Source organism: Takifugu rubripes, chromosome 20 (assembly GCF_901000725.2).
Source record: "Takifugu rubripes chromosome 20, fTakRub1.2, whole genome shotgun sequence".
In the NCBI taxonomy this organism is placed as follows: Eukaryota; Metazoa; Chordata; class Actinopteri; order Tetraodontiformes; family Tetraodontidae; genus Takifugu; species Takifugu rubripes.
Window position 1 is genome coordinate 18,087,371 of NC_042304.1, and position 23,879 is coordinate 18,111,249.

At 51.6% G+C, this 23,879-nt stretch overlaps 5 protein-coding genes across 6 annotated transcripts; 1 reads left to right on the forward strand and 4 right to left on the reverse strand.

Moving 5' to 3' along the window:
• Positions 1-24: 24 nt before the first annotated feature.
• On the forward strand, positions 25-2,215 carry tmed4 (transmembrane p24 trafficking protein 4). The gene is made up of 5 exons (XM_003978833.3): positions 25-249; positions 643-743; positions 818-943; positions 1,164-1,310; positions 1,376-2,215. The coding sequence occupies exons 1-5, from the start codon at positions 93-95 to the stop codon at positions 1,523-1,525; spliced, it is 681 nt and encodes a 226-aa protein (XP_003978882.1). The 5' UTR covers positions 25-92; the 3' UTR covers positions 1,526-2,215.
• Positions 2,018-5,208, reverse strand: plpbp (pyridoxal phosphate binding protein). Of its 2 annotated transcripts, XM_011620227.2 has the most exons (8): positions 5,057-5,208; positions 4,003-4,110; positions 3,885-3,920; positions 3,751-3,826; positions 3,402-3,685; positions 3,177-3,275; positions 2,717-2,926; positions 2,018-2,436 (listed from the first exon to the last, which is right to left on the reverse strand). In XM_011620227.2, the coding sequence occupies exons 1-7, from the start codon at positions 5,144-5,146 to the stop codon at positions 2,747-2,749; spliced, it is 873 nt and encodes a 290-aa protein (XP_011618529.1). In that variant the 5' UTR covers positions 5,147-5,208; the 3' UTR covers positions 2,018-2,436; positions 2,717-2,746. The 2 variants fall into 2 exon arrangements, with proteins under 2 accessions (XP_011618529.1, XP_003978883.1); XM_003978834.3 differs by lacking the exon at positions 2,018-2,436 and having other exon boundaries at positions 2,497-2,926.
• A 182-nt stretch (positions 5,209-5,390) lies between these two features.
• On the reverse strand, positions 5,391-6,318 carry snrpg (small nuclear ribonucleoprotein polypeptide G). Its single transcript, XM_003978831.3, has 4 exons — positions 6,159-6,318; positions 5,963-5,985; positions 5,657-5,781; positions 5,391-5,573 (listed from the first exon to the last, which is right to left on the reverse strand). Exons 1-4 carry the CDS (start codon positions 6,188-6,190, stop codon positions 5,523-5,525), a joined length of 231 nt encoding a protein of 76 aa, XP_003978880.1. The 5' UTR covers positions 6,191-6,318; the 3' UTR covers positions 5,391-5,522.
• Positions 6,319-6,639: 321 nt separating this feature from the next.
• LOC105418987 (zinc finger protein 271) lies at positions 6,640-9,390 on the reverse strand. The gene is made up of 2 exons (XM_011620228.2): positions 9,129-9,390; positions 6,640-8,761 (listed from the first exon to the last, which is right to left on the reverse strand). The coding sequence occupies exon 2, from the start codon at positions 8,745-8,747 to the stop codon at positions 7,299-7,301; it is 1,449 nt and encodes a 482-aa protein (XP_011618530.1). The 5' UTR covers positions 8,748-8,761; positions 9,129-9,390; the 3' UTR covers positions 6,640-7,298.
• Positions 9,391-9,926: 536 nt separating this feature from the next.
• Positions 9,927-18,012, reverse strand: tbc1d22b (TBC1 domain family, member 22B). Its single transcript, XM_029827883.1, has 13 exons — positions 17,726-18,012; positions 16,681-16,858; positions 16,435-16,582; positions 15,941-16,108; positions 15,627-15,697; positions 15,422-15,550; positions 13,988-14,053; positions 11,721-11,835; positions 11,550-11,656; positions 11,182-11,257; positions 10,896-11,023; positions 10,719-10,814; positions 9,927-10,638 (listed from the first exon to the last, which is right to left on the reverse strand). Exons 1-13 carry the CDS (start codon positions 17,779-17,781, stop codon positions 10,510-10,512), a joined length of 1,467 nt encoding a protein of 488 aa, XP_029683743.1. The 5' UTR covers positions 17,782-18,012; the 3' UTR covers positions 9,927-10,509.
• Between the last annotated feature and the right edge of the window lie 5,867 nt (positions 18,013-23,879).

Here is a 23,879-nt window from a genome sequence, read left to right on the forward strand (position 1 = left end):
GACGAAGAAGAAGAAAAAAGAAAGCGAAGAAGAAAAAAGAAGCCGCATTCGTCTTCACTTCCGGAATTGCGGGCCCACAGCTTCTTGTCAGGATGGTCTCGGTCTCGGTCTCGGGTTCGGGTTCGGGTTCGGTCTCGGTCGGACTGCTGTTAGCTCTGCTGTCTCCCAGTCTTGCTCTGTATTTCCACATAGGAGAGACAGAGAAGAAATGTTTCATTGAAGAAATCCCAGATGAAACCATGGTTATCGGTGAGCTAACATGCTAGCTAAATAGCAGCTGGATTAAACTAAGACCTTGTATTTAGTAAGTGACGTGATTGTTAAAGAGAAGATTGGCTGCTAAAAGAGTGAAAGGGTTATCTGTTATTATAACGTTAAAATGAGCTTCTTACGCTCCTCATCAACCGTTTCTTGATAAAAGTTAAACACATTTGAGTTAGCTGTAATAACGCTCATTTGGTTTTTGTTACAACAAGATCACTAATTTCAGGAGTAGGGCAACGTAGTGCGTTCAGGTAGGCTTGTGTTCCCTTCATCATGTGTCCATCCTGGAAGACCGAAGCCTCCACTTACTGGGATGACATTAAGCTCTTCTATGAGCACAACCTTCCCCCTCACCTGTGTCTTTCACCTGTCTGACAGGGAAGTACAGGACTCAGCTGTGGGACAAGCACACGGGTTCCTTCCTGCCTTCCACCCCAGGTCTCGGGATGCACGTTGAGATCAAAGATCCAGACACGAAGGTTTTAGCTGATGAGTTGATGCTTCACGTGAAGCAGGATGAAAGCTAAAGACTTGTGTTTTTCACCTGGGACAGATCATCTTGTCTCGTCAGTACGGCTCCGACGGGCGCTTCACCTTCACCTCTCACACTCCTGGAGAACATCAGATCTGTCTTCACTCCAACTCCACCAAGATGGCGCTGTTTGCAGGAGGGAAACTGGTATGGATGGAGGTTCTGCTGGTGTCACAAGGCACCGATTATACTGAGCGTGTTGGGGAAATGATAGACTTGGTGGCTGTGGCCCAGGCGGTGATCATGTGACCTGCAGACGTGTTTAATGAGTAAAGGGAGTGAGAGACCAGGTTGTCTTCTGGAGCTGTGGGATATATATGCCTGCTTGTCCTGTCACACTAACGGCTCAGGTCTCTTGATGTTCTAGAGAGTCCATCTGGACATTCAGGTGGGAGAACACACCAACAACTACCCTGAGATCGCAGCTAAGGACAAGCTGACCGAGCTGCAGCTGCGAGTGCGACAGCTGCTGGACCAGGTGGAGCAGATCCAGAAGGAGCAGAACTATCAGAGGGTCCGTGAGAACACAGATGATCTCTGAGTCTTAATTCCTGTCCTCACTCGTTCTTCTGTCTGCAGTATCGAGAGGAGCGTTTCCGCATGACCAGTGAGAGCACCAACCAGCGCGTCCTGTGGTGGTCCATCGCTCAGACGCTCATCCTCATCCTCACCGGCATTTGGCAGATGAAGCATCTCAAGAGCTTCTTTGAGGCCAAGAAACTGGTTTAGGCTCAATGTTAGCATTTAGCAACATTATTAGGGATTCACTTGAATGAATGTGGACGGTCCAGGGTAAAGTGTGGATGTATCGCCATGGAAACCGAGTCACCGCCGTGTTGGACAGATACGGCGCCGTCTCTTATTATCTGAAACTGCCAGAAATGTACATTCTTGTTTGTTTTTCTTGGCAACGTTGTTCCTGGTCGTACGGGAAGCTGCTGTCGTCCTCTGGAGCTGGAGGCGCCGCCCGCTCACCCAATCGCTTCCTTCAGGGTCTGACGGCAGGATTGGGCGGGCGTCCTCGTGAGCGAAGGGTGTGTATTCCTCATTAGAAGATTCCTGCCTCGACGCTGAGGTCAAGAGGTCGACCTCTTCCTGTGGTTTGTCTCCTTTTCATGGATGTGGGTTTTCAGTCCTTTCCCGGTTTCAGGTCACACGTTCACATTTCACTTGTAAATTCATCTGATAATTAATGTTGACACGTTTTAAGTTACACTTCAAATGATAATTATTGAGCATTTATTAAATTTACAGATGAGTGACATCAAATCTGAGTGTAAATATGAAGTTACAACTAATAAGTTAAACTGTAGCAGTTTTCAAAAGGTGACAAAAGCTAGAAATTAGTCTCTAAATCCAACATTGATGCTCTGAAGTGTTGAATCTGTCATCTGTTAAAGTTCATTGGGTTTCTCTTCATTTTTGTGGAATAAAGACTCTTTTGTCTCCGTGGACACTAAATGTTGAGGACGCACGTGTCCAACGGGACCCGAGAGCGGCCGAAAAGTCTCAAATCAGATTCTGGATCTAAGATGATAGAAGTGATCGGTTGCGTAATCTGATAATGGGACTGTTGTAGTCGGGTAAACGGGCTCACTGGGGACGCCGCCGTCCACCGCCGCAGCGTCCAACACCGAAATCTGTCAGAAAGGCACATTTGACACAGGTGGAACACAAACCGCAGCACACCGACGGCCGAGTCGGCTCTTAAAGGGATCCCAATTTATTCACCCAACAGTTGACGTCATCAAAAACATGGAGGAATTATTCACATTTCAGGCCGGGGAGATAGAAAAGACGAGCGGATTATTGCCTGATTGATCTGTACAGGAGCGTTTAGTGACAGCAGAAGCTCGTTAGAGCCTCACAACACTGACGAAGGGGGAGGTTTCTGAACACAACATTAATCTGATGGATCACCTCCACGCTGGCGAGGAGGGGCGGAGCTTCTCAGTGTCCAGATACAGACAGGTGCTGCATCTTCTTGGCTGCCTCTTCTGACACCATCTTGGATGTTTTTTCTGGACTGGGAGCTGGACTGGGATTAGGAGTGTTGGCTGCACTGTTTGGATATTCCCTGTTTCCAAATATGATGCTCCCAACTCGGACACTGGTGGCTCCCACCTCGATCTACGGGTGAGAGGAGATCAAAGTTCTGACTTTCAAGATCCATCAAAGAGGTGAATTTCTATTCTTGATTCTGACATTAGGAATGTGACACGTCTGTCAAAGAAATCAACGGGAACGTTTATCTGATAAAACCAAGAGAGGAAGAGGATAGAAATATAAACGTCTTTATGAGCAATCACCCGTTTAAGGAGCCACCGTTGGACAGCTGGGTCACATCCACACGTTCATCTTGATAAATACTGAAACTCACCGCGTGTTCAAAGTCTGTGGACATGCCCATACTCAGTTCCACCTCCTCCTGGGGAATCTTCAGAGTGTCGCACACTTCCTGTCTGCGACCGAGCAGCATCTGTCAGGGGGACACGGGTCAGACCCAAAAGAATAAACGCAGCAGAACCTTACGCCTGAGGACACGCACACACACACACACACACACACGCACACACACACACGCACGCACACGTGTCTTCTCTACCTGGAAATCTGGGTTGGGGCCAAGGCTGAGGTCGTAACCGTAGCGACCGATGGTCATGAGTCCTGAGAAGTGAAGGGCGGAGCACTCCGACAGGATGTGCTTCACCGCGTTCACCGTTTCCTCTGGAGGGAGGCCGTGCTTACTCTGCTCCCCGCTGGTGTTGACCTGCACCATGACCTTTAACCTCTGTGGGCTGGCTCCTCTGATCCGTTGCCACGAGCTGTTGACCTTATCAGCCAGTTTCACAGAATCCACAGTTTCCACCAGGTGGAGGTTGGGAACGCCTGGAAGGTGGAGCAACAGTCAGGACTTTCAGACGTTCTGGAGGACAGAGGTGACCTTCGCTCACCCAGAAGCTTGTTGACGTTGTTCTTCTGGAGGTGGCCGATAAAATGCCACTTGATTTCTGGACATGAGCCTAAAATCTGGAGTTATGAAAACCGTCAGTGGAAGAAATCAGCTCCATTTGATGTGTGCACCTACCAGAGGATCTGAAGCTTTCTCCAGCAGTTCGTTCACCTGCACAGCAGATGGATGAGCGGGTCAGCCGGGTCAGAGCCGGGGCCATTTTTTTTCTAAAGTTCTGCGAACAGGTACTCACATAGTTCTCCCCAAAGTTGCGCTGCCCCTGCCTGTAGGCCTCCACCACCAGGTCTGGAGGTTTGGTCTTGCTGACGGCAACAAGGCGCGGCAACACAGCCGGCAGTGCCTGAAGATCAAAGAAAATCCCTGAACCACCTGAACCTGCCTGGTCCGATACACAGCTGATTAAGCAGCAAACGAGGAGGCTCAACCGGATCGGTACCGCAGCCCCATGTGGGCCGCGTCCCGGCCAACACTCCCCACTCTGATCAGCCAGCTGAGCTCCTGAGGTTTGCTCCTGAACATTGAGATGAAGAGCAGCAGCCACGTGGAACAGAACCTCCACAGTGAGAAAACTGGAGGATAAACATCAGGGAACATGGAGAGAAGCGAGCTAGAACCATCCAGAACCCCTCATCCTGCCAGCGCAGCTGACACCGACACAAGTACCCGTTAAAAGCTCCAGGACTAAAATGAAAGACATCCCTGGAGGAGAATGAGCAAGTTCTGAACAGGTTCTACGGAACTTCCAAACTCTGACTGATAGAAAGGTGGTTGTGATCCAGCAGACATGATGCTGGAAGCACCGTCGGGACCAGAACAGCAGGAACCACCAGAGGAGCTTTTGACGGTGTGAGGACAACAGTGGTGATGGGTGAACTGGACCAGTGACCCAGACGCATGCGCAGCTGGTCAGAACCGCCCGGACCCAGATCTTCACACGTGCACGAACCCACGACGAGCTCCAGAACCACCGATGAGACGCGAATGTTAGCGGACAGCCTTTAAACCACGCCCACCATCTGAAATCCCTTATTTCATCACTTGAGACCCTAAACTCTGCGCTCAGGAGCTCGGTTGCCATGCCGACGATCTGGAAACGGTCCTGCCCTGACTGTCGCCCCAGGAACCCACCATGTCATGCAGGTCCAGGTAGCCCTGCAGCCCTCCTGCTGCTCAGGTCCAAAGGTTGAGCTCTTCGTCCCGGTCACGCAACAGCGCCGCGCGCGGGGCCTGGCGGCCCCCGGAGCCCGGCGGCCCCCGGAGCCCGGCGGCCCCCGGAGCCCGCTTACCTTCTGTCGGCGAGCAGCCGCTTGGTTTATCCGCTCCATCACCGACTTCAGCGCGTTGCCGACCTCCTCCGCCATGGCTGCTCTCCACATAGCGTCAAACACGGAAACGCGTGACGTCTAAATTAAAGTTCCGCTTCCAGACAGCGCCCCCATCGCCCCCCGCCGGTACTACAGCTGGACGCAGGCAGTTTCCCCACGAATTGGTGAAAAATGTTGCACTTTTTATGCTAAATCTTTACCGCCCAAAAACTATACAATTAACCAACATGTAACATAGATAACCATAGATTCTCAATCTTAACAAATCTGAAATAAACACTAGACCCTTTAGACATTTTTTTTTTAAAAAAAAAGGGATTTATTCACAAATCAAAAAATGTCCAAACAAAACAGACGTGACTGGAAATCTGACGGGTTACACTTCAAAAGAAAGACAGATGTGGATGAAGTGGCTCCTTCTGAGTCTTCATACTCTCTCCAGGGCCTCCAACATGATGATGCTGTTTCCTCTGATCACCTGAAAAACAACCCCAAACAATACGGAGTTATTACGTTATTGAAGGCCAAAACAGCTAGTTATTTGGGGACCGTGGTACTGACCACCATGCCGATGCTGCTCTGTTGTCCTCCGGGACCCATTTCCAGAGTCTCGTCCACCACCAGATTCATGAAGGGATCAAATCCACGCAGGATTCCCTGAACGTGTCTGCCTCCATTCAGCTTCACTGCAGCGAAGCGACACCATGGATACTGTCGGTTACTTTGGTTTAATGTCTGTATATTTCACCGACCGATGTACGTTATAGCGCGATTGTCCGGGTTGTTCTCGATGCCTGATAACATTACACATCTGAACACACGTAATGTTCTAAACGCAACAGCGGACTTAAACTAAATTCCACTCACATGAAAGCTTCTTGTCCATGAACCTGTAAAGATAAAAGGCACAATTACACACAATGGACGGGCCAGACTGGTGGAAACAGCGAGCTAGCGTTAGCTTATTTTCCAGCGGCGCTCGGCTGGTTTTAAAAGCTCTTTGCGTCGAATGTTAGGTTTTAGGATCCAAACCACATTTTCTAAATAAAGGGGAAAAACTCACTTCTTCAGCTCAGGAGGATGTGCTTTACTCATTTTGCTGTTTTACTCAGACAAAAATCAATCGCTCACGTCTCGAAGACCGCGGAAGACCAGCGTGCGCAGAGAACGGAAATGGCGTCACTATCACGTGTGACTGGTCCGCGCAGCGCCGCCCGTGGCCAGGCGGACAACTGCACATGGGCGGAAAAGACTGCTCAGACAAAAGAGAAGAACAAGACAAATAAATACAAGATTATTCACATCTTAATCGATATTTAGCAGTATACATCATTTAGATCGCAGTAAATGTAACGTTTAATGTATGGAGCCTCTTTCAACGCTTGCATAACATTATGGAAAACAAAATTCTCAGTGTTTTTCTTCACAATCAATTACTATTTACTATCATGGCAAATTTTGTTCAAATAAAATAAAGCTTTTCAAATTATGTTTCCTTATTGTCCATGATGCTAAGGAACAAAGGAACACTATTTACATTCAAGTTTTGTACAGAAAAACAGACAACTCATGTCATTTTAATGATCTATGAAACACAAACTTACCAGAAAACCAAAAAGTACATTCACAGCAGATGAAATGTTTTGGAAAAGTTTATGATTGTTCCAGTTCTTCCAGCAGAACATGAAGCCGTTTGCATAGAAATAACCTGACTGCTACCGAGCAGACCGGCAGCAACATGGCAGCCTCCAAGCTTCAGCCCTCCAGTGTCACCAGATAAACCAGATCAGGCACGAGTGCTGGAACATCCCACAAGACTCTTCGAGTCCTCCTGTCTGATGCTGGGACGTGGAGGTTGGTGGGATCCAGCATCGAGACTTTGAGGAGCAAGAAGTTAAATCATACATTTGATACTTTGGCAGAATCAAATATAATTCAAGCTTTTAATCAAACAAACAAAGACTGTTGCTGTGTGAAAAGGTTGCAGGTCACAGTTGCAAGTTAAATTCTTCCCTCACTGAAGTTAAAAAAACAAAAACAAAACCACAATCTTTACCGGGATTATTAAGACTTTCATAAGGAAAACCAGAATCAAGAACTCGCAGGGCCGATGTTTCCAGACACGGTTCTTAATTTACAATCGTAATCCACACTGATCCAGCAGAAACATCAAAGGGTTAATACAGCGGATCGGAGGCTTGGTTCAGGCTTTGCTGTGCGGAAGAGCGCCCCCCTCTGCCAGGGAGTCCTCCTCCACCCGAACCCGGAGGTGCTCCTGACAGTGTTCCAGAAACATGGGGAGTGCTGCGAAAGCCTGCTGACAGGGCATGCAGTGGTAGAACCTCTGGCGCTTGGAGCTCCGCCACCGCGGCGAGTCCATCTGAGTGTAGCAGACGCTGCAGCACGTCCTCGCCACCGACGACTGGTGCAGCTCCACGTGCTGCTTCAGCTCAGAGTGCAGGGAGAAGATCTCTGCACAGGAGGGGCAGGGGAACTCTCCGTCAGCCTCCTCCTCCTCAGGCACTGGTCTGCAGTGTTGTGGGTCCACTCGAAGCTTCCTGGGGACCTGTGGAGCAGCGCTTTCCCCCATCTTCTTCAGTTTCAGCTTATTTGGTGCGAGTTCTGTTGACTTGGGGTTGGGTGGGTGCGTAGAAGCCAGAGTCGTGTGTTGTCTATAATGAGCTCTAAGCGACAGATGATGGACAAGAACTTTCCCGCAGATCTGACATGGATATTTCCCGCCCCTTCGCCGTTTCTTTATCACTGGTGTGGGGTCTCGTCTCACATTTTTCTCCCTGCGGTGCTTCTCTTTGCGATGCAGGTAAAGCTTAGAGGTACTCCTGAAGACCATGTCACAGGAGCGACAGTTCAGGAGCTTCTTATCAGGTAGTGATCCTCTACCAGAACCTTCTGCCCTGGGGGGTTCCGCCTCTTCCATGTGGCTGTGCTGCTGATGGCGCTGCAGTCCCGTTTTGGTGTGAAAGCTCTTTGAACACAACCAGCAAGTGTGGACAGTTCTGCTCGATCCGGGCACGTCTGAAGAATAAGGTCTGGTCACGCCTACTTCAGATGCTGGTGGAGAATCGTCTGGGAGGCCACTGGACTCAGCGGACGGTGATGGAGGTTCGCTGCAGCCGGCCTGTTGGTGGTGCAGCAGAGCCTGTTTCTGGCTGAAGCCCCGCCCACACGGCGCACATGCATATGGACTGCCATCCAGGAGGTGGGGCTGAAGGTGAGGCAACTTGTCCTGCGGTCCTTTGGAATCTGAGGTGACACGAGCAGGACACAGACCTGGGTGAGACTCCCTGTGGCAGAACTGGCAGGGAGCAGCGCCGCGACCACAGGTGTGTAACTGCAGAGACGAGCGGAGGGAGAACTCCTGGCCACACAGAGGACACCGGTGGGGTTTGGGGAGGGTGTGTTTCAGCTCCTGGTGGTGCAACAGGTCAGTGACGTAAGCAAAACCTTTACCACACTCCTGACACACGCAGGTGCTCAGGGGGGATGGCGGCTGCTGCGGTTTCTGGATTTGTGATTTGGTTTCAGCTTGTGCGATGAAGTGGGCCAGCTTGGACAGAGTGTCTGCAGAGGTCCGGGTCCGGCTGAATGACTCTGGAGCCCTTGAAGAACTCCAACTGACTCCATCCATCATTCACACGTCTCCAGCTTTAGATGAGGACAAATGAAGCTACATTTTAGAAGAATACAAATGGGCAGAGAAATAGAACTATTGAAGTGCTCCATCGCCGCAGATCCACCCATATAAGACTTGGATCCAACGAGCTTATACTGACAAATACACTTATAATGTGGTGATAAAGAGGCTGAAAGCGCTGATCACACATTTAACATCACCGATGAAACGTTGCTGAAGACCTGAGCAGGAAGAGGAAGCGTGTTTCGCGTTAGCTTATTCCTCTCTTTCACCAACAAACGCCAGTAGCCAACTCGGTTAATATGACGGCAACAGACGAACAATATCAAGCATATCGGGGTTCTTTGGGGGATATCGGGAAATCGGAATACAACCTACCTGCGGCGACCAAATGCGTGTTTGCTACCTGCTAGCGCGATGCTAGCAGCGCTAACACATTTCAGTCCATCTTTATCAAACTCCGTAAAAGTCCGTCCCTAACGCGCGACTAAAACTGTCTTATCAGGAAAAGTGCTGTGAGCGGGTTAAAATCCCTGCTGGTGCTGCTTCAATGTTGAGTTTGGTCAAGACCAAAACACGAATTCTTCTGCAAAAGTAAAACTTAGTTTGGTGGAAGGTTACAGCTCCCCGCGTCACTTCCGCCGCATCACAGACCTCTGTAGCCTTGCGCAGAAATTGGTAAATGAAAAGGCTTCATTTTCATGACGTAAACAAACATTTCTTTTCCGCTCATTTTCACATAAATGGTTGTTAAAGATGACTTGTTCAGACAGAAATACTTTATACTGTCTACCGACACGAGTGTCAAATATTAACTCAAACAGTTGGCATGTTTATGGCTGAAAGAGAAGCACAAGTCATCCGGATTAAAGCTAAAGGTCATCTGTTAAAACACACAAAACCTCAGGAGTGTGACATCTCTCACAAATATAAAGTAAAACCTAATATATGGAGCAGGGGATCTTGCTCAGAAGAACTGAGATCATCTCTGCAATAGTTGAGCCTTCATTTAGTTCTAAAAAGGAAATATGCAGAAAGAGGTTATGGAAGAATGTTAAGGTTGTGAGCCCGTTTCGCACGGCGTTCTGAACAGTTCTGCCTTTCATTCCCGTGGTCTGAACGCTCCTCTCTAGCAGATCTTTCCTTCTTCTCACAAAAGGTCATGTGACCCTGTCAGGAACTTCAACACATCTTTCTTTAATCTATGAAATGAAACCCGTCAGTGTGACAGGAAATGCATCCACGGCTGGAAATCTGAACTTTCACACACACTTTTAAGGACAACAGTTCCACAACGTGATCAAGAACAGTTTAAAGACCAACGAAGGCCTCGCCCGTATAAGACGAGAGCATAAAAGGCGTCTCTAGTGCAGAGACACTGACGTTCCTCCGACTCCAAATGGTGAATTAGAACGTCCACAGAAGAGACAACATGTTGGAACAGTTGTGTTCACCCGTCTGTCCACAGAGGAACTGAAGACACGTTAGACAGACAGACGGGTGAAGGTGTCAGACGGGTGAAGGTGTCAGACGAGTGGACCCACAGAGACGCTCTTCTCCTCCGTAAACACCGTCTCTTCATACTCACACAGCCAACATTCAATCCAACATGGCTGACTTCCTCCTTCACCTCCACAGGAAGTGTCTGTTTTGTGTTGGGCAGTGACCCCCAGGTGCCCTCAGGCAGGTCACATGACGCCTGGATCAGCAGAGCTGCCGCAGGTTCACCCTCGGACGCTTTGGTTCTGACGCCACAGCTCTACCTCTTGTAGTGGCTCGGGGCATCTGCAAACATGTACTTCAGTCTGTAGGCCTCAGCCAGGAGGAGGCCCACCTCCTCATTGCCCCAGTGGATTGTGGGAAGGTTCTGCAGCAGCATCAGAAGGCCCTGAGCACCAAGAGAAAGACGTCTTCACGCTGAGCAGAAGCTATTGGGTTGATATGATGCCTGGAACACAGCGAAGGTACCTGGAAATCGCTCATGGACAGGATCTGTTTGCGCCACTCCAGGAGGAAAGCAGCACAGACGAACAGGTGAAAGTGTGAGAAGCCCTCAGCTTCAGCCTGAAGAACACACAAGCAAGAATCACGCTGCGTCCAGGACCTGTGCTCCATCGGCCCCGAGGACGGCGGCGTGCGCCCTACCTGGTAGGTGTCCCACAGGCGGATGGTGCAGCGCAGCGGCAGCTCCCTCATCAGCAGGTTGTTCATCCACCTGAAGGCGAACTGCAGGTACTCCACCTCACACCTCACCAGGTGAGCGTGGACGTCCTCTGGAGACCACGCAACACACACGCAGGGTGAGCGACAGCAACACACACAGGAAACAGCAGATGTCATCAGCTGAAAGACGTCGGCCCATCCGGTCTGGACCTGGACGGACGACTGACCGTCCAGGTCCAGACCGGATGGGCCTGGACGGACGACTGACCGTCCATCCTGCTGACCAGCTCCTCCAAAGCTTTCACTTTGTTCTGGATTCCAGGCTGAGCAAACGTGTAGTTGTCCTGAAACAAGACTTGGCGTCAAAGAACGAGCACATTATGACCCTGGGGGTGGGTGTGCACGTGTGTGTGCACGTGTGTGTGCACGCGCGTGTGTTCTACGAGCAAAGTGAGGGTATTTTGTCTGGTCCTCACTACTTCAAAGGTGTGTCTGAAGGTGCAGACTTGGGATTAAGGTTCGGTTGAGGTCAGGGGTCGGGGTCAAGGGTCAAGTTGTGATGTTAGGGCAAGGAGCTGGGGAGGACTGTGAGGTCCTCACAAAGATAGAAGTACACGGGTGTGCCTGCGTTCCCACCTGTATGCCATCCAACAGTTTGCTCATGCACCAGAAACTGTCCGCTTCGATGTTCCTCTGGGTCTGGAGCGGCAGCGCCGACATCTCGAAGTTCTCCACGTCCTCCACTGGAATCAGAACAGACGCCTGAAGCCGCGCGTCAGGGCAACGGGCCCGACAACACACACTTACTGACAAACTCCGACAGGAACACCACAAAGAACGGCGTGACCAGATCGTTGATGCCCTGGACGTAGCCGCTGGCGGGGTGACGGATCGCCCAGATGAAGAGGATTCGCTCAAACACCTGGAGACAGAACACCCCGCTTTCATTTGGGACGCTGACCCCCTCTGCCCCAGTATAACCAGTCTATTACCCCTCTGCCCCAGTATAACCAGTCTATTACCCCCTCTGCCCCAGTATAACCAGTCTATTACCCCCTCTGCCCCAGTATAACCAGTCTATTACCCCCTCTGCCCCAGTATAACCAGTCTATTACCCCCTCTGCCCCAGTATAAACCAGTCTATTACCCCCCTCTGCCCCAGTATAACCAGTCTATTACCCCCTCTGCCCAGTATAACCAGTCTATTACCTCCTCTGCCCCAGTATAACCAGTCTATTACCCCCTCTGCCCCAGTATAACCAGTCTATTACCCCCTCTGCCCCAGTATAACCAGTCTATTACCCCCTCTGTCCCCAGTATAACCAGTCTATTACCCCATCTGTCCCAGTATAACCAGTCTATTACCCCCTCTGTCCCAGTATAACCAGTCTATTACCCCATCTGTCCCAGTATAACCAGTCTATTACCCCCATCTGCCCCAGTATAACCAGTCTATTACCCCCTCTGCCCCAGTATAACCAGTCTATTACCCCCTCTGCCCCAGTATAACCAGTCTATTACCTCCTCTGCCCCAGTATAACCAGTCTATTACCCCCTCTGCCCCAGTATAACCAGTCTATTACCCCCCTCTGCCCCAGTATAACCAGTCTATTACCCCCTCTGCCCCAGTATAACCAGTCTATTACCCCCTCTGCCCCAGTATAACCAGTCTATTACCCCCGTCTGCCCCAGTATAACCCAGTCTATTAGCCCCAGTATAACCAGTCTATGACCTCCTCTGCCCCAGTATAACCAGTCTATTACCCCCTCTGCCCCAGTATAACCAGTCTATTACCCCCTCTGCCCCAGTATAACCAGTCTATTACCCCCTCTGCCCCAGTATAACCAGTCTATTACCCCCTCTGCCCCAGTATAACCAGTCTATTACCCCCCTCTGCCCCAGTTATAACCAGTCTATTACCTCCTCTGCCCCAGTATAACCAGTCTATTACCCCCTCTGCCCCAGTATAACCAGTCTATTACCCCCTCTGCCCCAGTATAAACCAGTCTATTACCCCCTCTGTCCCAGTATAACCAGTCTATTACCCCATCTGCCCCAGTATAACCAGTCTATTACCCCCTCTGTCCCAGTATAACCAGTCTATTACCCCATCTGCCCCAGTATAACCAGTCTATTACCCCCTCTGCCCCAGTATAACCAGTCTATTACCCCCTCTGCCCCAGTATAACCAGTCTATTACCTCCTCTGCCCCAGTATAACCAGTCTATTACCCCCCTCTGCCCCAGTATAACCAGTCTATTACCCCCTCTGCCCCAGTATAACCAGTCTATTACCCCCTCTGCCCCAGTATAACCAGTCTATTACCCCCTCTGCCCCAGTATAACCAGTCTATTACCCCCCTCTGCCCCAGTATAACCAGTCTATTACCCCCTCTGCCCCAGTATAACCAGTCTATTACCTCCTCTGCCCCAGTATAACCAGTCTATTACCCCCTCTGCCCCAGTATAACCAGTCTATTACCCCCTCTGCCCCAGTATAACCAGTCTATTACCCCCTCTGTCCCAGTATAACCAGTCTATTACCCCCTCTGCCCCAGTATAACCAGTCTATTACCCCATCTGCCCCAGTATAACCAGTCTATTACCCCCTCTGTCCCAGTATAACCAGTCTATTACCCCCTCTGCCCCAGTATAACCAGTCTATTACCCCCTCTGTGCCAGTATAACCAGTCTATTACCCCCTCTGCCCCAGTATAACCAGTCTATTACCCCCTCTGCCCCAGTATAACCAGTCTATTACCCCCTCTGTCCCAGTATAACCAGTCTATTACCCCCTCTGCCCCAGTATAACCAGTCTATTACCCCCTCTGTCCCAGTATAACCAGTCTATTACCCTCTCTGTCCCAGTATAACCAGTCTATTACCCCCCTCTGTCCCAGTATAACCAGTCTATTACCCCCTCTGCCCCAGTATAACCAGTCTATTACCCCCTCTGTCCCAGTATAACCAGTCTATTACCCTCTCTGTCCCAGTATAACCAGTCTATTACTCCCTCTGTCCCAGTATAACCAGTCTATTACCCCCTCTGTCCCAGTATAACCAGTCATCCTCACCTCTTGGACTGTGGGTTGCTGGAATAACGGGATTAGTGGATTGGTTCTTGGAATGTCGATGTGAATCTAGAAGGAGAATCACCGATCAACGAAAATCCTTGAATGCAAAGACTGATTGTAGCCCCCTCACCCACCTGTCCTCGCCCCCTCACCCACCTGTCCTCGCCCCCTCACCCTTCTGTCCTCGCCCCCTCACCCACCTGTCCTCGCCCCCTCACCCACCTGTCCTCGCCCCCTCACCCTTCTGTCCTCGCCCCCTCACCCACCTGTCCTCGCCCCCTCACCCTTCTGTCCTCACCCCCTCACCCACCTGTCCTCGCCCCCTCACCCACCTGTCCTCGCCCCCTCACCCACCTGTCCTCACCCCCTCACCCTTCTGTCCTCGCCCCCTCACCCACCTGTCCTCGCCCCCTCACCCACCTGTCCTCGCCCCCTCACTCTTCTCTCCTCGCCCCCTCACTCTTCTGTCCTCGCCCCCTCACCCACCTGTCCTCGTCCCCTCACCCTTCTGTCCTCGTCCCCTCACCCTTCTGTCCTCGCCCCCTCACCCACCTGTCCTCGCCCCCTCACTCTTCTGTCCTCGCCCCCTCACCCTTCTGTCCTCGTCCCCTCACCCACCTGTCCTCGCCCCCTCACCCTTCTGTCCTCGCCCCCCCCACCCACCTGTCCTCGCCCCCTCACCCACCTGTCCTCGCCCCCTCACCCTTCTGTTCTCGCCCCCTCACCCTTCTGTTCTCGCCTCTCTCACCCACCTGTCCTCGCCCCCTCACTCTTCTGTCCTCGTCCCCTCACCCTTCTGTCCTCGCCCCCTCACTCTTCTGTCCTCGCCCCCTCACCCACCTGTCCTCGCCCCCTCACCCACCTGTCCTCGCCCCCTCACCCTTCTGTTCTCGCCTCTCTCACCCACCTGTCCTCGCCCCCACTCTTCTGTCCTCGTCCCCTCACCCTTCTGTCCTCGTCCCCTCACCCTTCTGTCCTCGCCCCCTCACCCACCTGTCCTCGCCCCCCTCACCCACCTGTCCTCGCCCCCTCACCCTTCTGTCCTCGCCGCCTCACTCTTCTGTTCTCGCCTCTCTCACCCACCTGTCCTCGCCCCCTCACTCTTCTGTCCTCGTCCCCTCACCCTTCTGTCCTCGCCCCCCTCACCCTTCTGTCCTCGCCCCCTCACCCACCTGTCCTCGCCCCCTCACCCACCTGTCCTCGCCCCCCTCACCCACCTGTCCTCGCCCCCTCACCCTTCTGTCCTCGCCCCCTCACCCACCTGTCCTCGCCCCCTCACCCACCTGTCCTCGCCCCCTCACCCTTCTGTCCTCGCCCCCTCACTCTTCTGTTCTCGCCTCTCTCACCCACCTGTCCTCGCCCCCTCACTCTTCTGTCCTCGTCCCCTCACCCTTCTGTCCTCGTCCCCTCACCCACCTGTCCTCGCCCCCTCACCTGTCTGTAGGTGTCTCTGTGGTGCTCCTCGGTCCTGGACTGGTAGTACTGCTCTATGAAAGCGAAGTATTCGTCCCTCTTGCGCTGGAGGACCAGCTCTCTGCGCCCCCTGTTGGCCGGCAGGTAACCCTGCCAGAGGGGGGAGGTTAACATTTCCTGAGTTGGACCTGACGTATGGATGAGGAAGTAGACGATGGTGACTGACTGAGAGGAGCCTCCATGTGGTCGGTCGGACTTCTCGCGGTATTCCAGACCAGCTGTGCTTCCGCAGCTCTTCTGTCAGCATCACAGACGGGGAACACGAGAGCTAAAGTTAGCAACTAAACTCTGACGCAGCGTCTGCAACACAGGGCTAACGTCTGAATGTCCAGGAACTCACGGCTCATGTGTGTGTTCATCTGTGTGGAACTGGCCAAACTGAGAACTTTACTTACTAACTAACCAACTTCTTTACTAACCAATCCGCAGACAGCGGAGAGCTGGGCAGAAGACTGTTGTAAAGAGGACAGACTGGCTCACCCAGGTCAGTGCTGGGACTGGCCAGCAACAGCTTGAATTTGTCCAGACGACTTTTCTCTCGTACAGTCATGGGAAGAGCGCCTGAAGCATTTTGGTCCGAGATACGAGCGACCAGTGGGATGAGGGGACGAACTGGAAGAGCACTCTGCTTCTGCTTTGTGCAATGAACTGGACACAGAAGAAGTTGTTCTTAGGGTCAGAACATACTTTGAAGAGAAACGGACCTGAGACCAGTGGAGTCATCAACACCCTCAGGGGCTCATGAAGCTTCTGCATACCAGTAAACTAAACGCGTTTCCTACACAGATGAAATTCTGCAGCCAACTCTGGTCTGGTTCAATGAGTTTAGAGCCAAACGAGTGAGGAGAGGCTACGTAAGTGAAGGTATCTGCACGGGGACGCGTCAGCTAGCTTCAGCTAGCAGGAGCTAGCTTCAGCTGGCAGGAGCTAGCTTCAGCATTGGCTCTGTGATGAGCTCCGACTGACACACGTACCCGAGGACGAGCTGACCTGGGTGTCACTTGTAGACCGGATAACCTTTCTGTTTAGGTGCTGTAGCTCTTTGTTCTCCTCCTGGAAGTGACGACTATCAGAGCTGGGGGGTTCCGGCCTGCAGGACGTCTCAGTGTCACAGCGATGATTCTGCACAAATAAATAAAGTCCATCTTAATCTTAATCTTAATAAGTGGAAACTCTTTATTTCACATCCAATGATTCAATGTTGCCAGCATTTCCATTACCTTAGTCTGCATGGACAGGTCTGGTGGTGTGGCGGAAGGGGCGGGGCTTCTGAGGGACTCTTCATCCTCCTCCTCACCTATGTCCCAAGCATCACTGGTGCTGTGTGCAAACTCGTGGAAACTGGAAGCTTTTTTAGTCTTGAGATTGTTCAACTTGGTCTTTGTGTCTTTGTGATACCTGCAGAGCGACAGAGAAGAACGACACAAATTAAGATATATAAGAAACCATATCTTTATTTAAGGGAGAAATGAGATGGAAGGAGGTTGCAACATTAACCAAGTTGATTGTTTTAACCCTTCATCGCCACCATTTGCAGCCTGCAGCTAAACGACATTAGCCTAAATGTGAGAACTGCTCGTCCTGCTGATCCAACTGCTGTTTACCAGCGTCACACTTGTTTTACTCGCTTACTGCTTCTCCAACTGCTCCTGTTCAAACACAGGTTTGGGTTTCCAGCCTCCACCCTCATGTACAGCATGAGCGAGTGTGACAAACAGAGAAATACCCTCAGAGTCTGAGCTTTGAGCAACACTACAGGCTGAGAGTATCCCAGCCCCAATCTGCCCTTTGTTCCTGGAAAATTGTTGCAAATAAAACAAAATCAAATTCCACTAGCATTCTGCTGCAATGTGCCGGATGGCAATCTGGATTTGAACACACTGTAGAAATAAGGTTGAGTTAAAATAATACATTTCTTCTAATGTTACAACCAAAGATTAAATTAAATTGTGAACATAAAATCATGCATGAAATGTTCCATTGTTGGTAATTCTCGTAATTTCTTTACTGCCGACCGGCCAAACCACCCCTTTAACGCTCTCTTCCTCGCGGTCTTGTTGGTAGCTAATCACCTTCTGACACCACCGAAGAAGAAGCCGGACGGCTGGAGCCTTTATAAACATTCGCTCAAAACGATAAAAAACAACAAAAAGCTGCTGTTTGTACAAGTTTATAGAGACACTTCTGCTCTCGACAACACTCGTAATTACACCTTTGTGACTTAGCTTAACTCAGAATAAGACACAACTGTTGAAGCGAACCGACCTTCCGGGAAGCTTTGCCTTTCTCCTCCAAAAATTGATCCGGTTCTCTGTGGCCATAGTTACGATCACAGGAACCTTTGGCCTGGTCCCGCCCGCAGCAGACAGCGAGGACAGACGCTGTTTTCGGCTCCTACACACTCCGGTTCGGTTCCGCACGGTTGTTCTTGCTCATAACTTTAAGAACACTTGATATGAAACGTATCTGCCTTGTGAACGCGATGATGCGGACATGGCCCCGCGGGAGCCGCCATCTTGGTGCGCACACATCCGACGTGTGTGATTGGTTGGTAGTTCAAACAGGTGCAGCAGAGGCTGACCAATGAGAGGAGAAGGGGGCGGGGCCGCGTCGCACTCTAGCCCGGAAATGGTGCGATTATCTTCATCTGAAGTAACCTGCCGAAAAGGTGGGATACATTAACTGGTTATACTGGGACAGAGGGTGTCAAAGACTGGTTATATTGGAAGAGAGGGGGTCAAAGACTGGTTATACTGGGACAGAGGGGGAAATGGACTGGATATACTGGGACAGAGGGGGTCAAAGACTGGTTATACTGGGACAGAGGGGGAAATGGACTGGATATACTGGGACAGAGGGGGTCAAAGACTGGTTATACTGGGACAGAGGGGGAAATGGACTGGATATACTGGGACAGAGGGGGTCAAAGACTGGATATACTGGGACAGAGGGGGTCAAAGACTGGTTATACTGGGACAGAGGGGGTCAATGACTGGTTATACTGGGACAGAGGGTAAATGAGTGGTTATACTGGGGTAGAGGGGGTCAATGACTGGTTATACTGGGACAGAGGGGGTCAAAGACTGGTTATACTGGGACAGAGGGGGAAATGGACTGGATATACTGGGACAGAGGGGGTCAAAGACTGGTTATACTGGGACAGAGGGGGTCAAAGACTGGTTATACTGGGACAGAGGGGGTCAATGACTGGTTATACTGGGACAGAGGGGGTAATAGACTGGTTATACTGGGGCAGAGGGGGTCAAAGACTCGTTATACTGGGACAGAGGGGGTAATAGACTGGTTATACTGGGACAGAGGGGGTAAATGACTGGTTATACTGGGACAGAGGGGGTAATAGACTGGTTATACTGGGGCAGAGGGGGTCAAAGACTCGTTATACTGGCACAGAGGGGGTCAAAGACTGGTTATACTGGGACAGAGGGGGTCAAAGACTGGTTATACTGGGACAAAGGGGGTCAATTGCAGGAAACAGTTTGTCCACATGGGGGCGACAGAGGGGGAGACCGGCTCCACTGCTGCCTGTTTCGGGTAAATATTTGAAATGAAAGTTGATTTGTGCTGCTTGTCCACCAGAATAAGGGTGTCTGAGGTGTCTGAAGTGGACCTTTGTGGGTCTGAGTCAGCACCGTCTTCCATTCAAACGCAGGTGAATGGTTCTGTCTGGGGGAATCCCAGCAGCGCTCCACCTGCCGACATGTGGGTCAGTCCAACGGCTCTGAGGTCTGGGTCTCTTCATGATCATGGGTTATTTCTGTCTTCCTCTACGTTGCTTCAGTGTCCACTGATGGAGTCACAAGGCAGGACAAAGACAGGCTGTGTGTGGGGCAGTTAAAGTCACCTGGGGCAATAACAGTTTGTAAAATGACACTGCATTCATTATTTATCTACTTCTAAAGCACGAGAGGCATCTGCTGCAAATACAGAGGTCCCTCCCTGTCCCTCTCTGTCCCTCTCTGTCCCTCTCTGTCCCTCTCTGTCCCATCTGTCCCTGTCCTGTCCCTCTCTGTCCCTCCCTGTCCCTCTCTGTCCCATCTGTCCCTCCCTGTCCTGTCCCTCTCTGTCCCTCCCTGTCCCTCCCTGTCCCTCTCTGTCCCATCTGTCCCTCCCTGTCCTGTCCCTCTCTGTCCCTCTCTGTCCTGTCCCTCCCTGTCCCCCTGTCCCTCCCTGTCCCTCCCTGTCCCTCTCTGTCCTGTCCCTCCCTGTCCCTCCCTGTCCCTCTCTGTCCTGTCCCTCTCTGTCCTGTCCCTCCCTGTCCCTCCCTGTCCCCTCTGTCCCCCTGTCCCTCCCTGTCCCCCTGTCCCTCCCTGTCCCTCCCTGCCCCCCCTGTCCCTCTCTGTCCCTCTCTGTCCCCCCTGTCCCCCTGTCCCTCCCTGTCCCCCTGTCCCTCCCTGTCCCTCCCTGTCCCTCTCTGTCCTGTCCCTCCCTGTCCCCCCCTGTCCCTCCCTGTCCCTCCCTGCCCCCCCTGTCCCTCCCTGTCCCCCTGTCCCTCCCTGTCCCTCCCTGCCCCCCCTGTCCCTCTCTGTCCCTCTCTGTCCCCCCTGTCCCCCTGTCCCTCCCTGTCCCTCCCTGCCCCCCCTGTCCCTCTCTGTCCCTCCCTGTCCCCCCTGTCCCTCCCTGTCCCTCCCTGCCCCCCCTGTCCCTCTCTGTCCTGTCCCTCCCTGTCCCTCCCTGTCCCCCTGTCCCTCCCTGTCCTCTCTGTCCCATCTGTCCCTCCCTGTCCCCCCCTGTCCCTCCCTGTCCCTCCCTGTCCCCCCTGTCCCTCCCTGTCCCTCCTCCTCTCCCCCCTGAGAGAGTCACGCTGTGACCTCTTCCCTGATTCCAGACCCACAGTGACGTTGTTGTTTCAGAGTGAGGAACATGTTCTGCTCTTTTCTCTCCCTCGGGCTCTTTGATCCAAACTTTAGAAAACTTTTACCATGTTTGACTTTTTAAATGTTGCAGTTGGAGTCAAAGAGGTGAGTTTGTTTCTTGTCCCATGACGAAGGACGGCGCGTCTTCACTCACGTCCTGCTCCATGGGAGCTAGATATCGATCCATCATAAAATTAGTCAAACTTACTTAACCTGAATTTTCCCGAGCCAAAGATTTAGTGTTAAACATGGCTTTTGTCCCGTGTTGTTGTTTATCGTGTGTTTCCGAATGTTGGAGGAAGTGACTATTGATCGTTCTGAGGTTTTACCGCTGTGATCACCATGGTAACCCTGAAATCTGATCAGCCCCCAAACTGCTCCTTTCATGTTAGACACTTGCCAGTATGTTCTTATTCCAAGGTCATTTTCTCATATTCTTACTGTCGGCTGAGAAATTGAAGATGAATCAATGCGTAAATGTTGCCTGAGTCCTGGTGACTCATGCTGACACGTCAGGACTCGTGCTACCAACCTCCAGCTGCGACCACAGCGGGCCCAATGGTGCATTCTGGGAGAAAGGTAAGGCAGGTCATCAAAGCATCGCTATTAGGGAAGTGTGCTGATTCATACTGGGAACTGTGGTCTGACGGTGTCTGATGCCTCTGAATATGCCAAGTCGCCCCTGGCCCGAACCTTAACCCTAACCTTAAAAACACATCTTAACCCTCCACCTGATGCTAATTTTTGCAGTCTGAGTTCAGAATAAGATATTCTGTCAAAGATTTTTATCCTTCAGGATGTTTTCAAAGAATAGAAATGTCTGAGAAATGTCTCATATTCTTAATTCTTTCACCTTGAACTTTGCAGATGTTACAATGTGTGTGTGTGTGTTTTCTTGATATTTACATTTTTCCTTCACTAAATTTCCAACGTTTGCTTTTAACCTGATCCAATCATGTAACATCTGTTTTACGTGATTTTCTTTTCCTGCTTTTAAATATGTGGTGTAGTTACAGAGTCCGAACAGCAGGGGTCAGTGTTTCACAGTGTTCCTCCATTCACTCGCGGGGACACTTTCCAGATATCTGTGAGGCTGCCCCTGAGGATTGTGGGAAATACTGGTTTAACCTGGGACTGGCCCACTGGTTTAACCTGGAACTGGTCCACTGGTTTAAACTGGGACTGGTCCACTGGTTTAACCTGGGACTGGCCCACTGGTTTAACCTGGAACTGGTCCACTGGTTTAACCTGGGACTGGCCCACTGGTTTAAACTGGGACTGGCCCACTGGTTTAACCTGGGACTGGCCCACTGGTTTAAACTGGGACTGGCCCACTGGTTTAACCTGGGACTGGCCCACTGGTTTAAACTGGGACTGGCCCACTGGTTTAAACTGGGACTGGCCCACTGGTTTAACCTGGAACTGGTCCTCTGGTTTAACCTGGGACTGGTCCTCTGGTTTAAACTGGGACTGGTCCTCTGGTTTAACCTGGGACTGGTCCTCTGGTTTAACCTGGGACTGGCCCACTGGTTTAACCTGGGACTGGCCCACTGGTTTAACCTGGAACTGGTCCACTGGTTTAAACTGGGACTGGTCCACTGGTTTAACCTGGGACTGGCCCACTGGTTTAACCTGGAACTGGTCCACTGGTTTAACCTGGGACTGGCCCACTGGTTTAAACTGGGACTGGCCCACTGGTTTAACCTGGGACTGGCCCACTGGTTTAAACTGGGACTGGCCCACTGGTTTAACCTGGGACTGGCCCACTGGTTTAAACTGGGACTGGCCCACTGGTTTAAACTGGGACTGGCCCACTGGTTTAACCTGGAACTGGTCCTCTGGTTTAACCTGGGACTGGTCCTCTGGTTTAAACTGGGACTGGTCCTCTGGTTTAACCTGGGACTGGTCCTCTGGTTTAACCTGGGACTGGCCCACTGGTTTAACCTGGGACTGGCCCACTGGTTTAACCTGGGACTGGTCCTCTGGTTTAAACTGGGACTGGCCCACTGGTTTAACCTGGGACTGGTCCTCTGGTTTAAACTGGGACTGGTCCTCTGGTTTAACCTGGGACTGGCCCACTGGTTTAACCTGGGACTGGTCCTCTGGTTTAAACTGGGACTGGCCCACTGGTTTAAACTGGGACTGGCCCACTGGTTTAACCTGGGACTGGCCCACTGGTTTAACCTGGGACTGGTCCACTGGTTTAAACTGGGACTGGTCCTCTGGTTTAAACTGGGACTGGTCCTCTGGTTTAACCTGGGACTGGTCCTCTGGTTTAACCTGGAACTGGTCCTCTGGTTTAAACTGGGACTGGCCCACTGGTTTAACCTGGGACTGTCCCACTGGTTTAAACTGGGACTGGCCCACTGGTTTAACCTGGGACTGGTCCTCTGGTTTAACCTGGAACTGGTCCTCTGGTTTAAACTGGGACTGGCCCACTGGTTTAAACTGGGACTGGTCCTCTGGTTTAACCTGGGACTGGCCCACTGGTTTAACCTGGGACTGGTCCTCTGGTTTAACCTGGAACTGGTCCTCTGGTTTAACCTGGGACTGGCCCACTGGTTTAACCTGGGACTGGTCCTCTGGTTTAAACTGGGACTGGTCCACTGGTTTAAACTGGGACTGGCCCACTGGTTTAAACTGGGACTGGCCCACTGGTTTAACCTGGGACTGGTCCTCTGGTTTAACCTGGAACTGGTCCTCTGGTTTAAACTGGGACTGGCCCACTGGTTTAACCTGGGACTGGTCCTCTGGTTTAACCTGGGACTGGCCCACTGGTTTAACCTGGGACTGGTCCTCTGGTTTAACCTGGGACTGGCCCACTGGTTTAACCTGGGACTGGTCCTCTGGTTTAACCTGGAACTGGTCCTCTGGTTTAAACTGGGACTGGCCCACTGGTTTAACCTGGGACTGGCCCACTGGTTTAAACTGGGACTGGCCCACTGGTTTAACCTGGGACTGGTCCTCTGGTTTAACCTGGGACTGGCCCACTGGTTTAACCTGGGACTGGCCCACTGGTTTAACCTGGGACTGGTCCTCTGGTTTAAACTGGGACTGGCCCTCTGGTTTAAACTGGGACTGGCCCACTGGTTTAACCTGGGACTGGTCCTCTGGTTTAACCTGGGACTGTCCCACTGGTTTAAACTGGGACTGGCCCTCTGGTTTAACCTGGGACTGGTCCAATGGTTTAAACTGGGACTGGCCCTCTGGTTTAAACTGGGACTGGCCCACTGGTTTAACCTGGGACTGGTCCTCTGGTTTAACCTGGGACTGTCCCACTGGTTTAAACTGGGACTGGCCCTCTGGTTTAACCTGGGACTGGTCCAATGGTTTAACCTGGGACTGGCCCACTGGTTTAACCTGGGACTGGTCCAATGGTTTAACCTGGGACTGGTCCTCTGGTTTAACCTGGGACTGGCCCACTGGTTTAACCTGGAACTGGTCCACTGGTTTAACCTGGGACTGGCCCACTGGTTTAACCTGGGACTGGCCCACTGGTTTAAACTGGGACTGGTCCACTGGTTTAACCTGGGACTGGCCCACTG

Coding starts and splice junctions, on each gene's coding strand:
- tbc1d22b (XM_029827883.1), bottom strand. CDS start 17,781: ATGGCCACAGAGAACCGGATCAATTTTTGGAGGAGAAAGGCAAAGCTT. Junction 16,859..17,725: donor AAGGCAAAGCTTCCCGGAAG/GTCGGTTCGCTT, acceptor GTCGCTCTGCAG/GTATCACAAAGACACAAAGA. Junction 10,639..10,718: donor TGTCCATGAGCGATTTCCAG/GTACCTTCGCTG, acceptor CTTGGTGCTCAG/GGCCTTCTGATGCTGCTGCA.
- snrpg (XM_003978831.3), bottom strand. CDS start 6,190: ATGAGTAAAGCACATCCTCCTGAGCTGAAGAA. Junction 5,782..5,962: donor CATGGACAAGAAGCTTTCAT/GTGAGTGGAATT, acceptor GCTTCGCTGCAG/TGAAGCTGAATGGAGGCAGA. Junction 5,574..5,656: donor AGAGCAGCATCGGCATGGTG/GTCAGTACCACG, acceptor GTTGTTTTTCAG/GTGATCAGAGGAAACAGCAT.
- plpbp (XM_011620227.2), bottom strand. CDS start 5,146: ATGTGGAGAGCAGCCATGGCGGAGGAGGTCGGCAACGCGCTGAAGTCG. Junction 3,827..3,884: donor AGAAAGCTTCAGATCCTCTG/GTAGGTGCACAC, acceptor TCATAACTCCAG/ATTTTAGGCTCATGTCCAGA. Junction 3,686..3,750: donor CAACGTCAACAAGCTTCTGG/GTGAGCGAAGGT, acceptor TCCACCTTCCAG/GCGTTCCCAACCTCCACCTG.
- LOC105418987 (XM_011620228.2), bottom strand. CDS start 8,747: ATGATGGATGGAGTCAGTTGGAGTTCTTCAAGGGCTCCAGAGTCATTC.
- tmed4 (XM_003978833.3), top strand. CDS start 93: ATGGTCTCGGTCTCGGTCTCGGGTTCGGGTTCGGGTTCGGTCTCGGTC. Junction 250..642: donor AGATGAAACCATGGTTATCG/GTGAGCTAACAT, acceptor CCTGTCTGACAG/GGAAGTACAGGACTCAGCTG. Junction 744..817: donor TCAAAGATCCAGACACGAAG/GTTTTAGCTGAT, acceptor CACCTGGGACAG/ATCATCTTGTCTCGTCAGTA.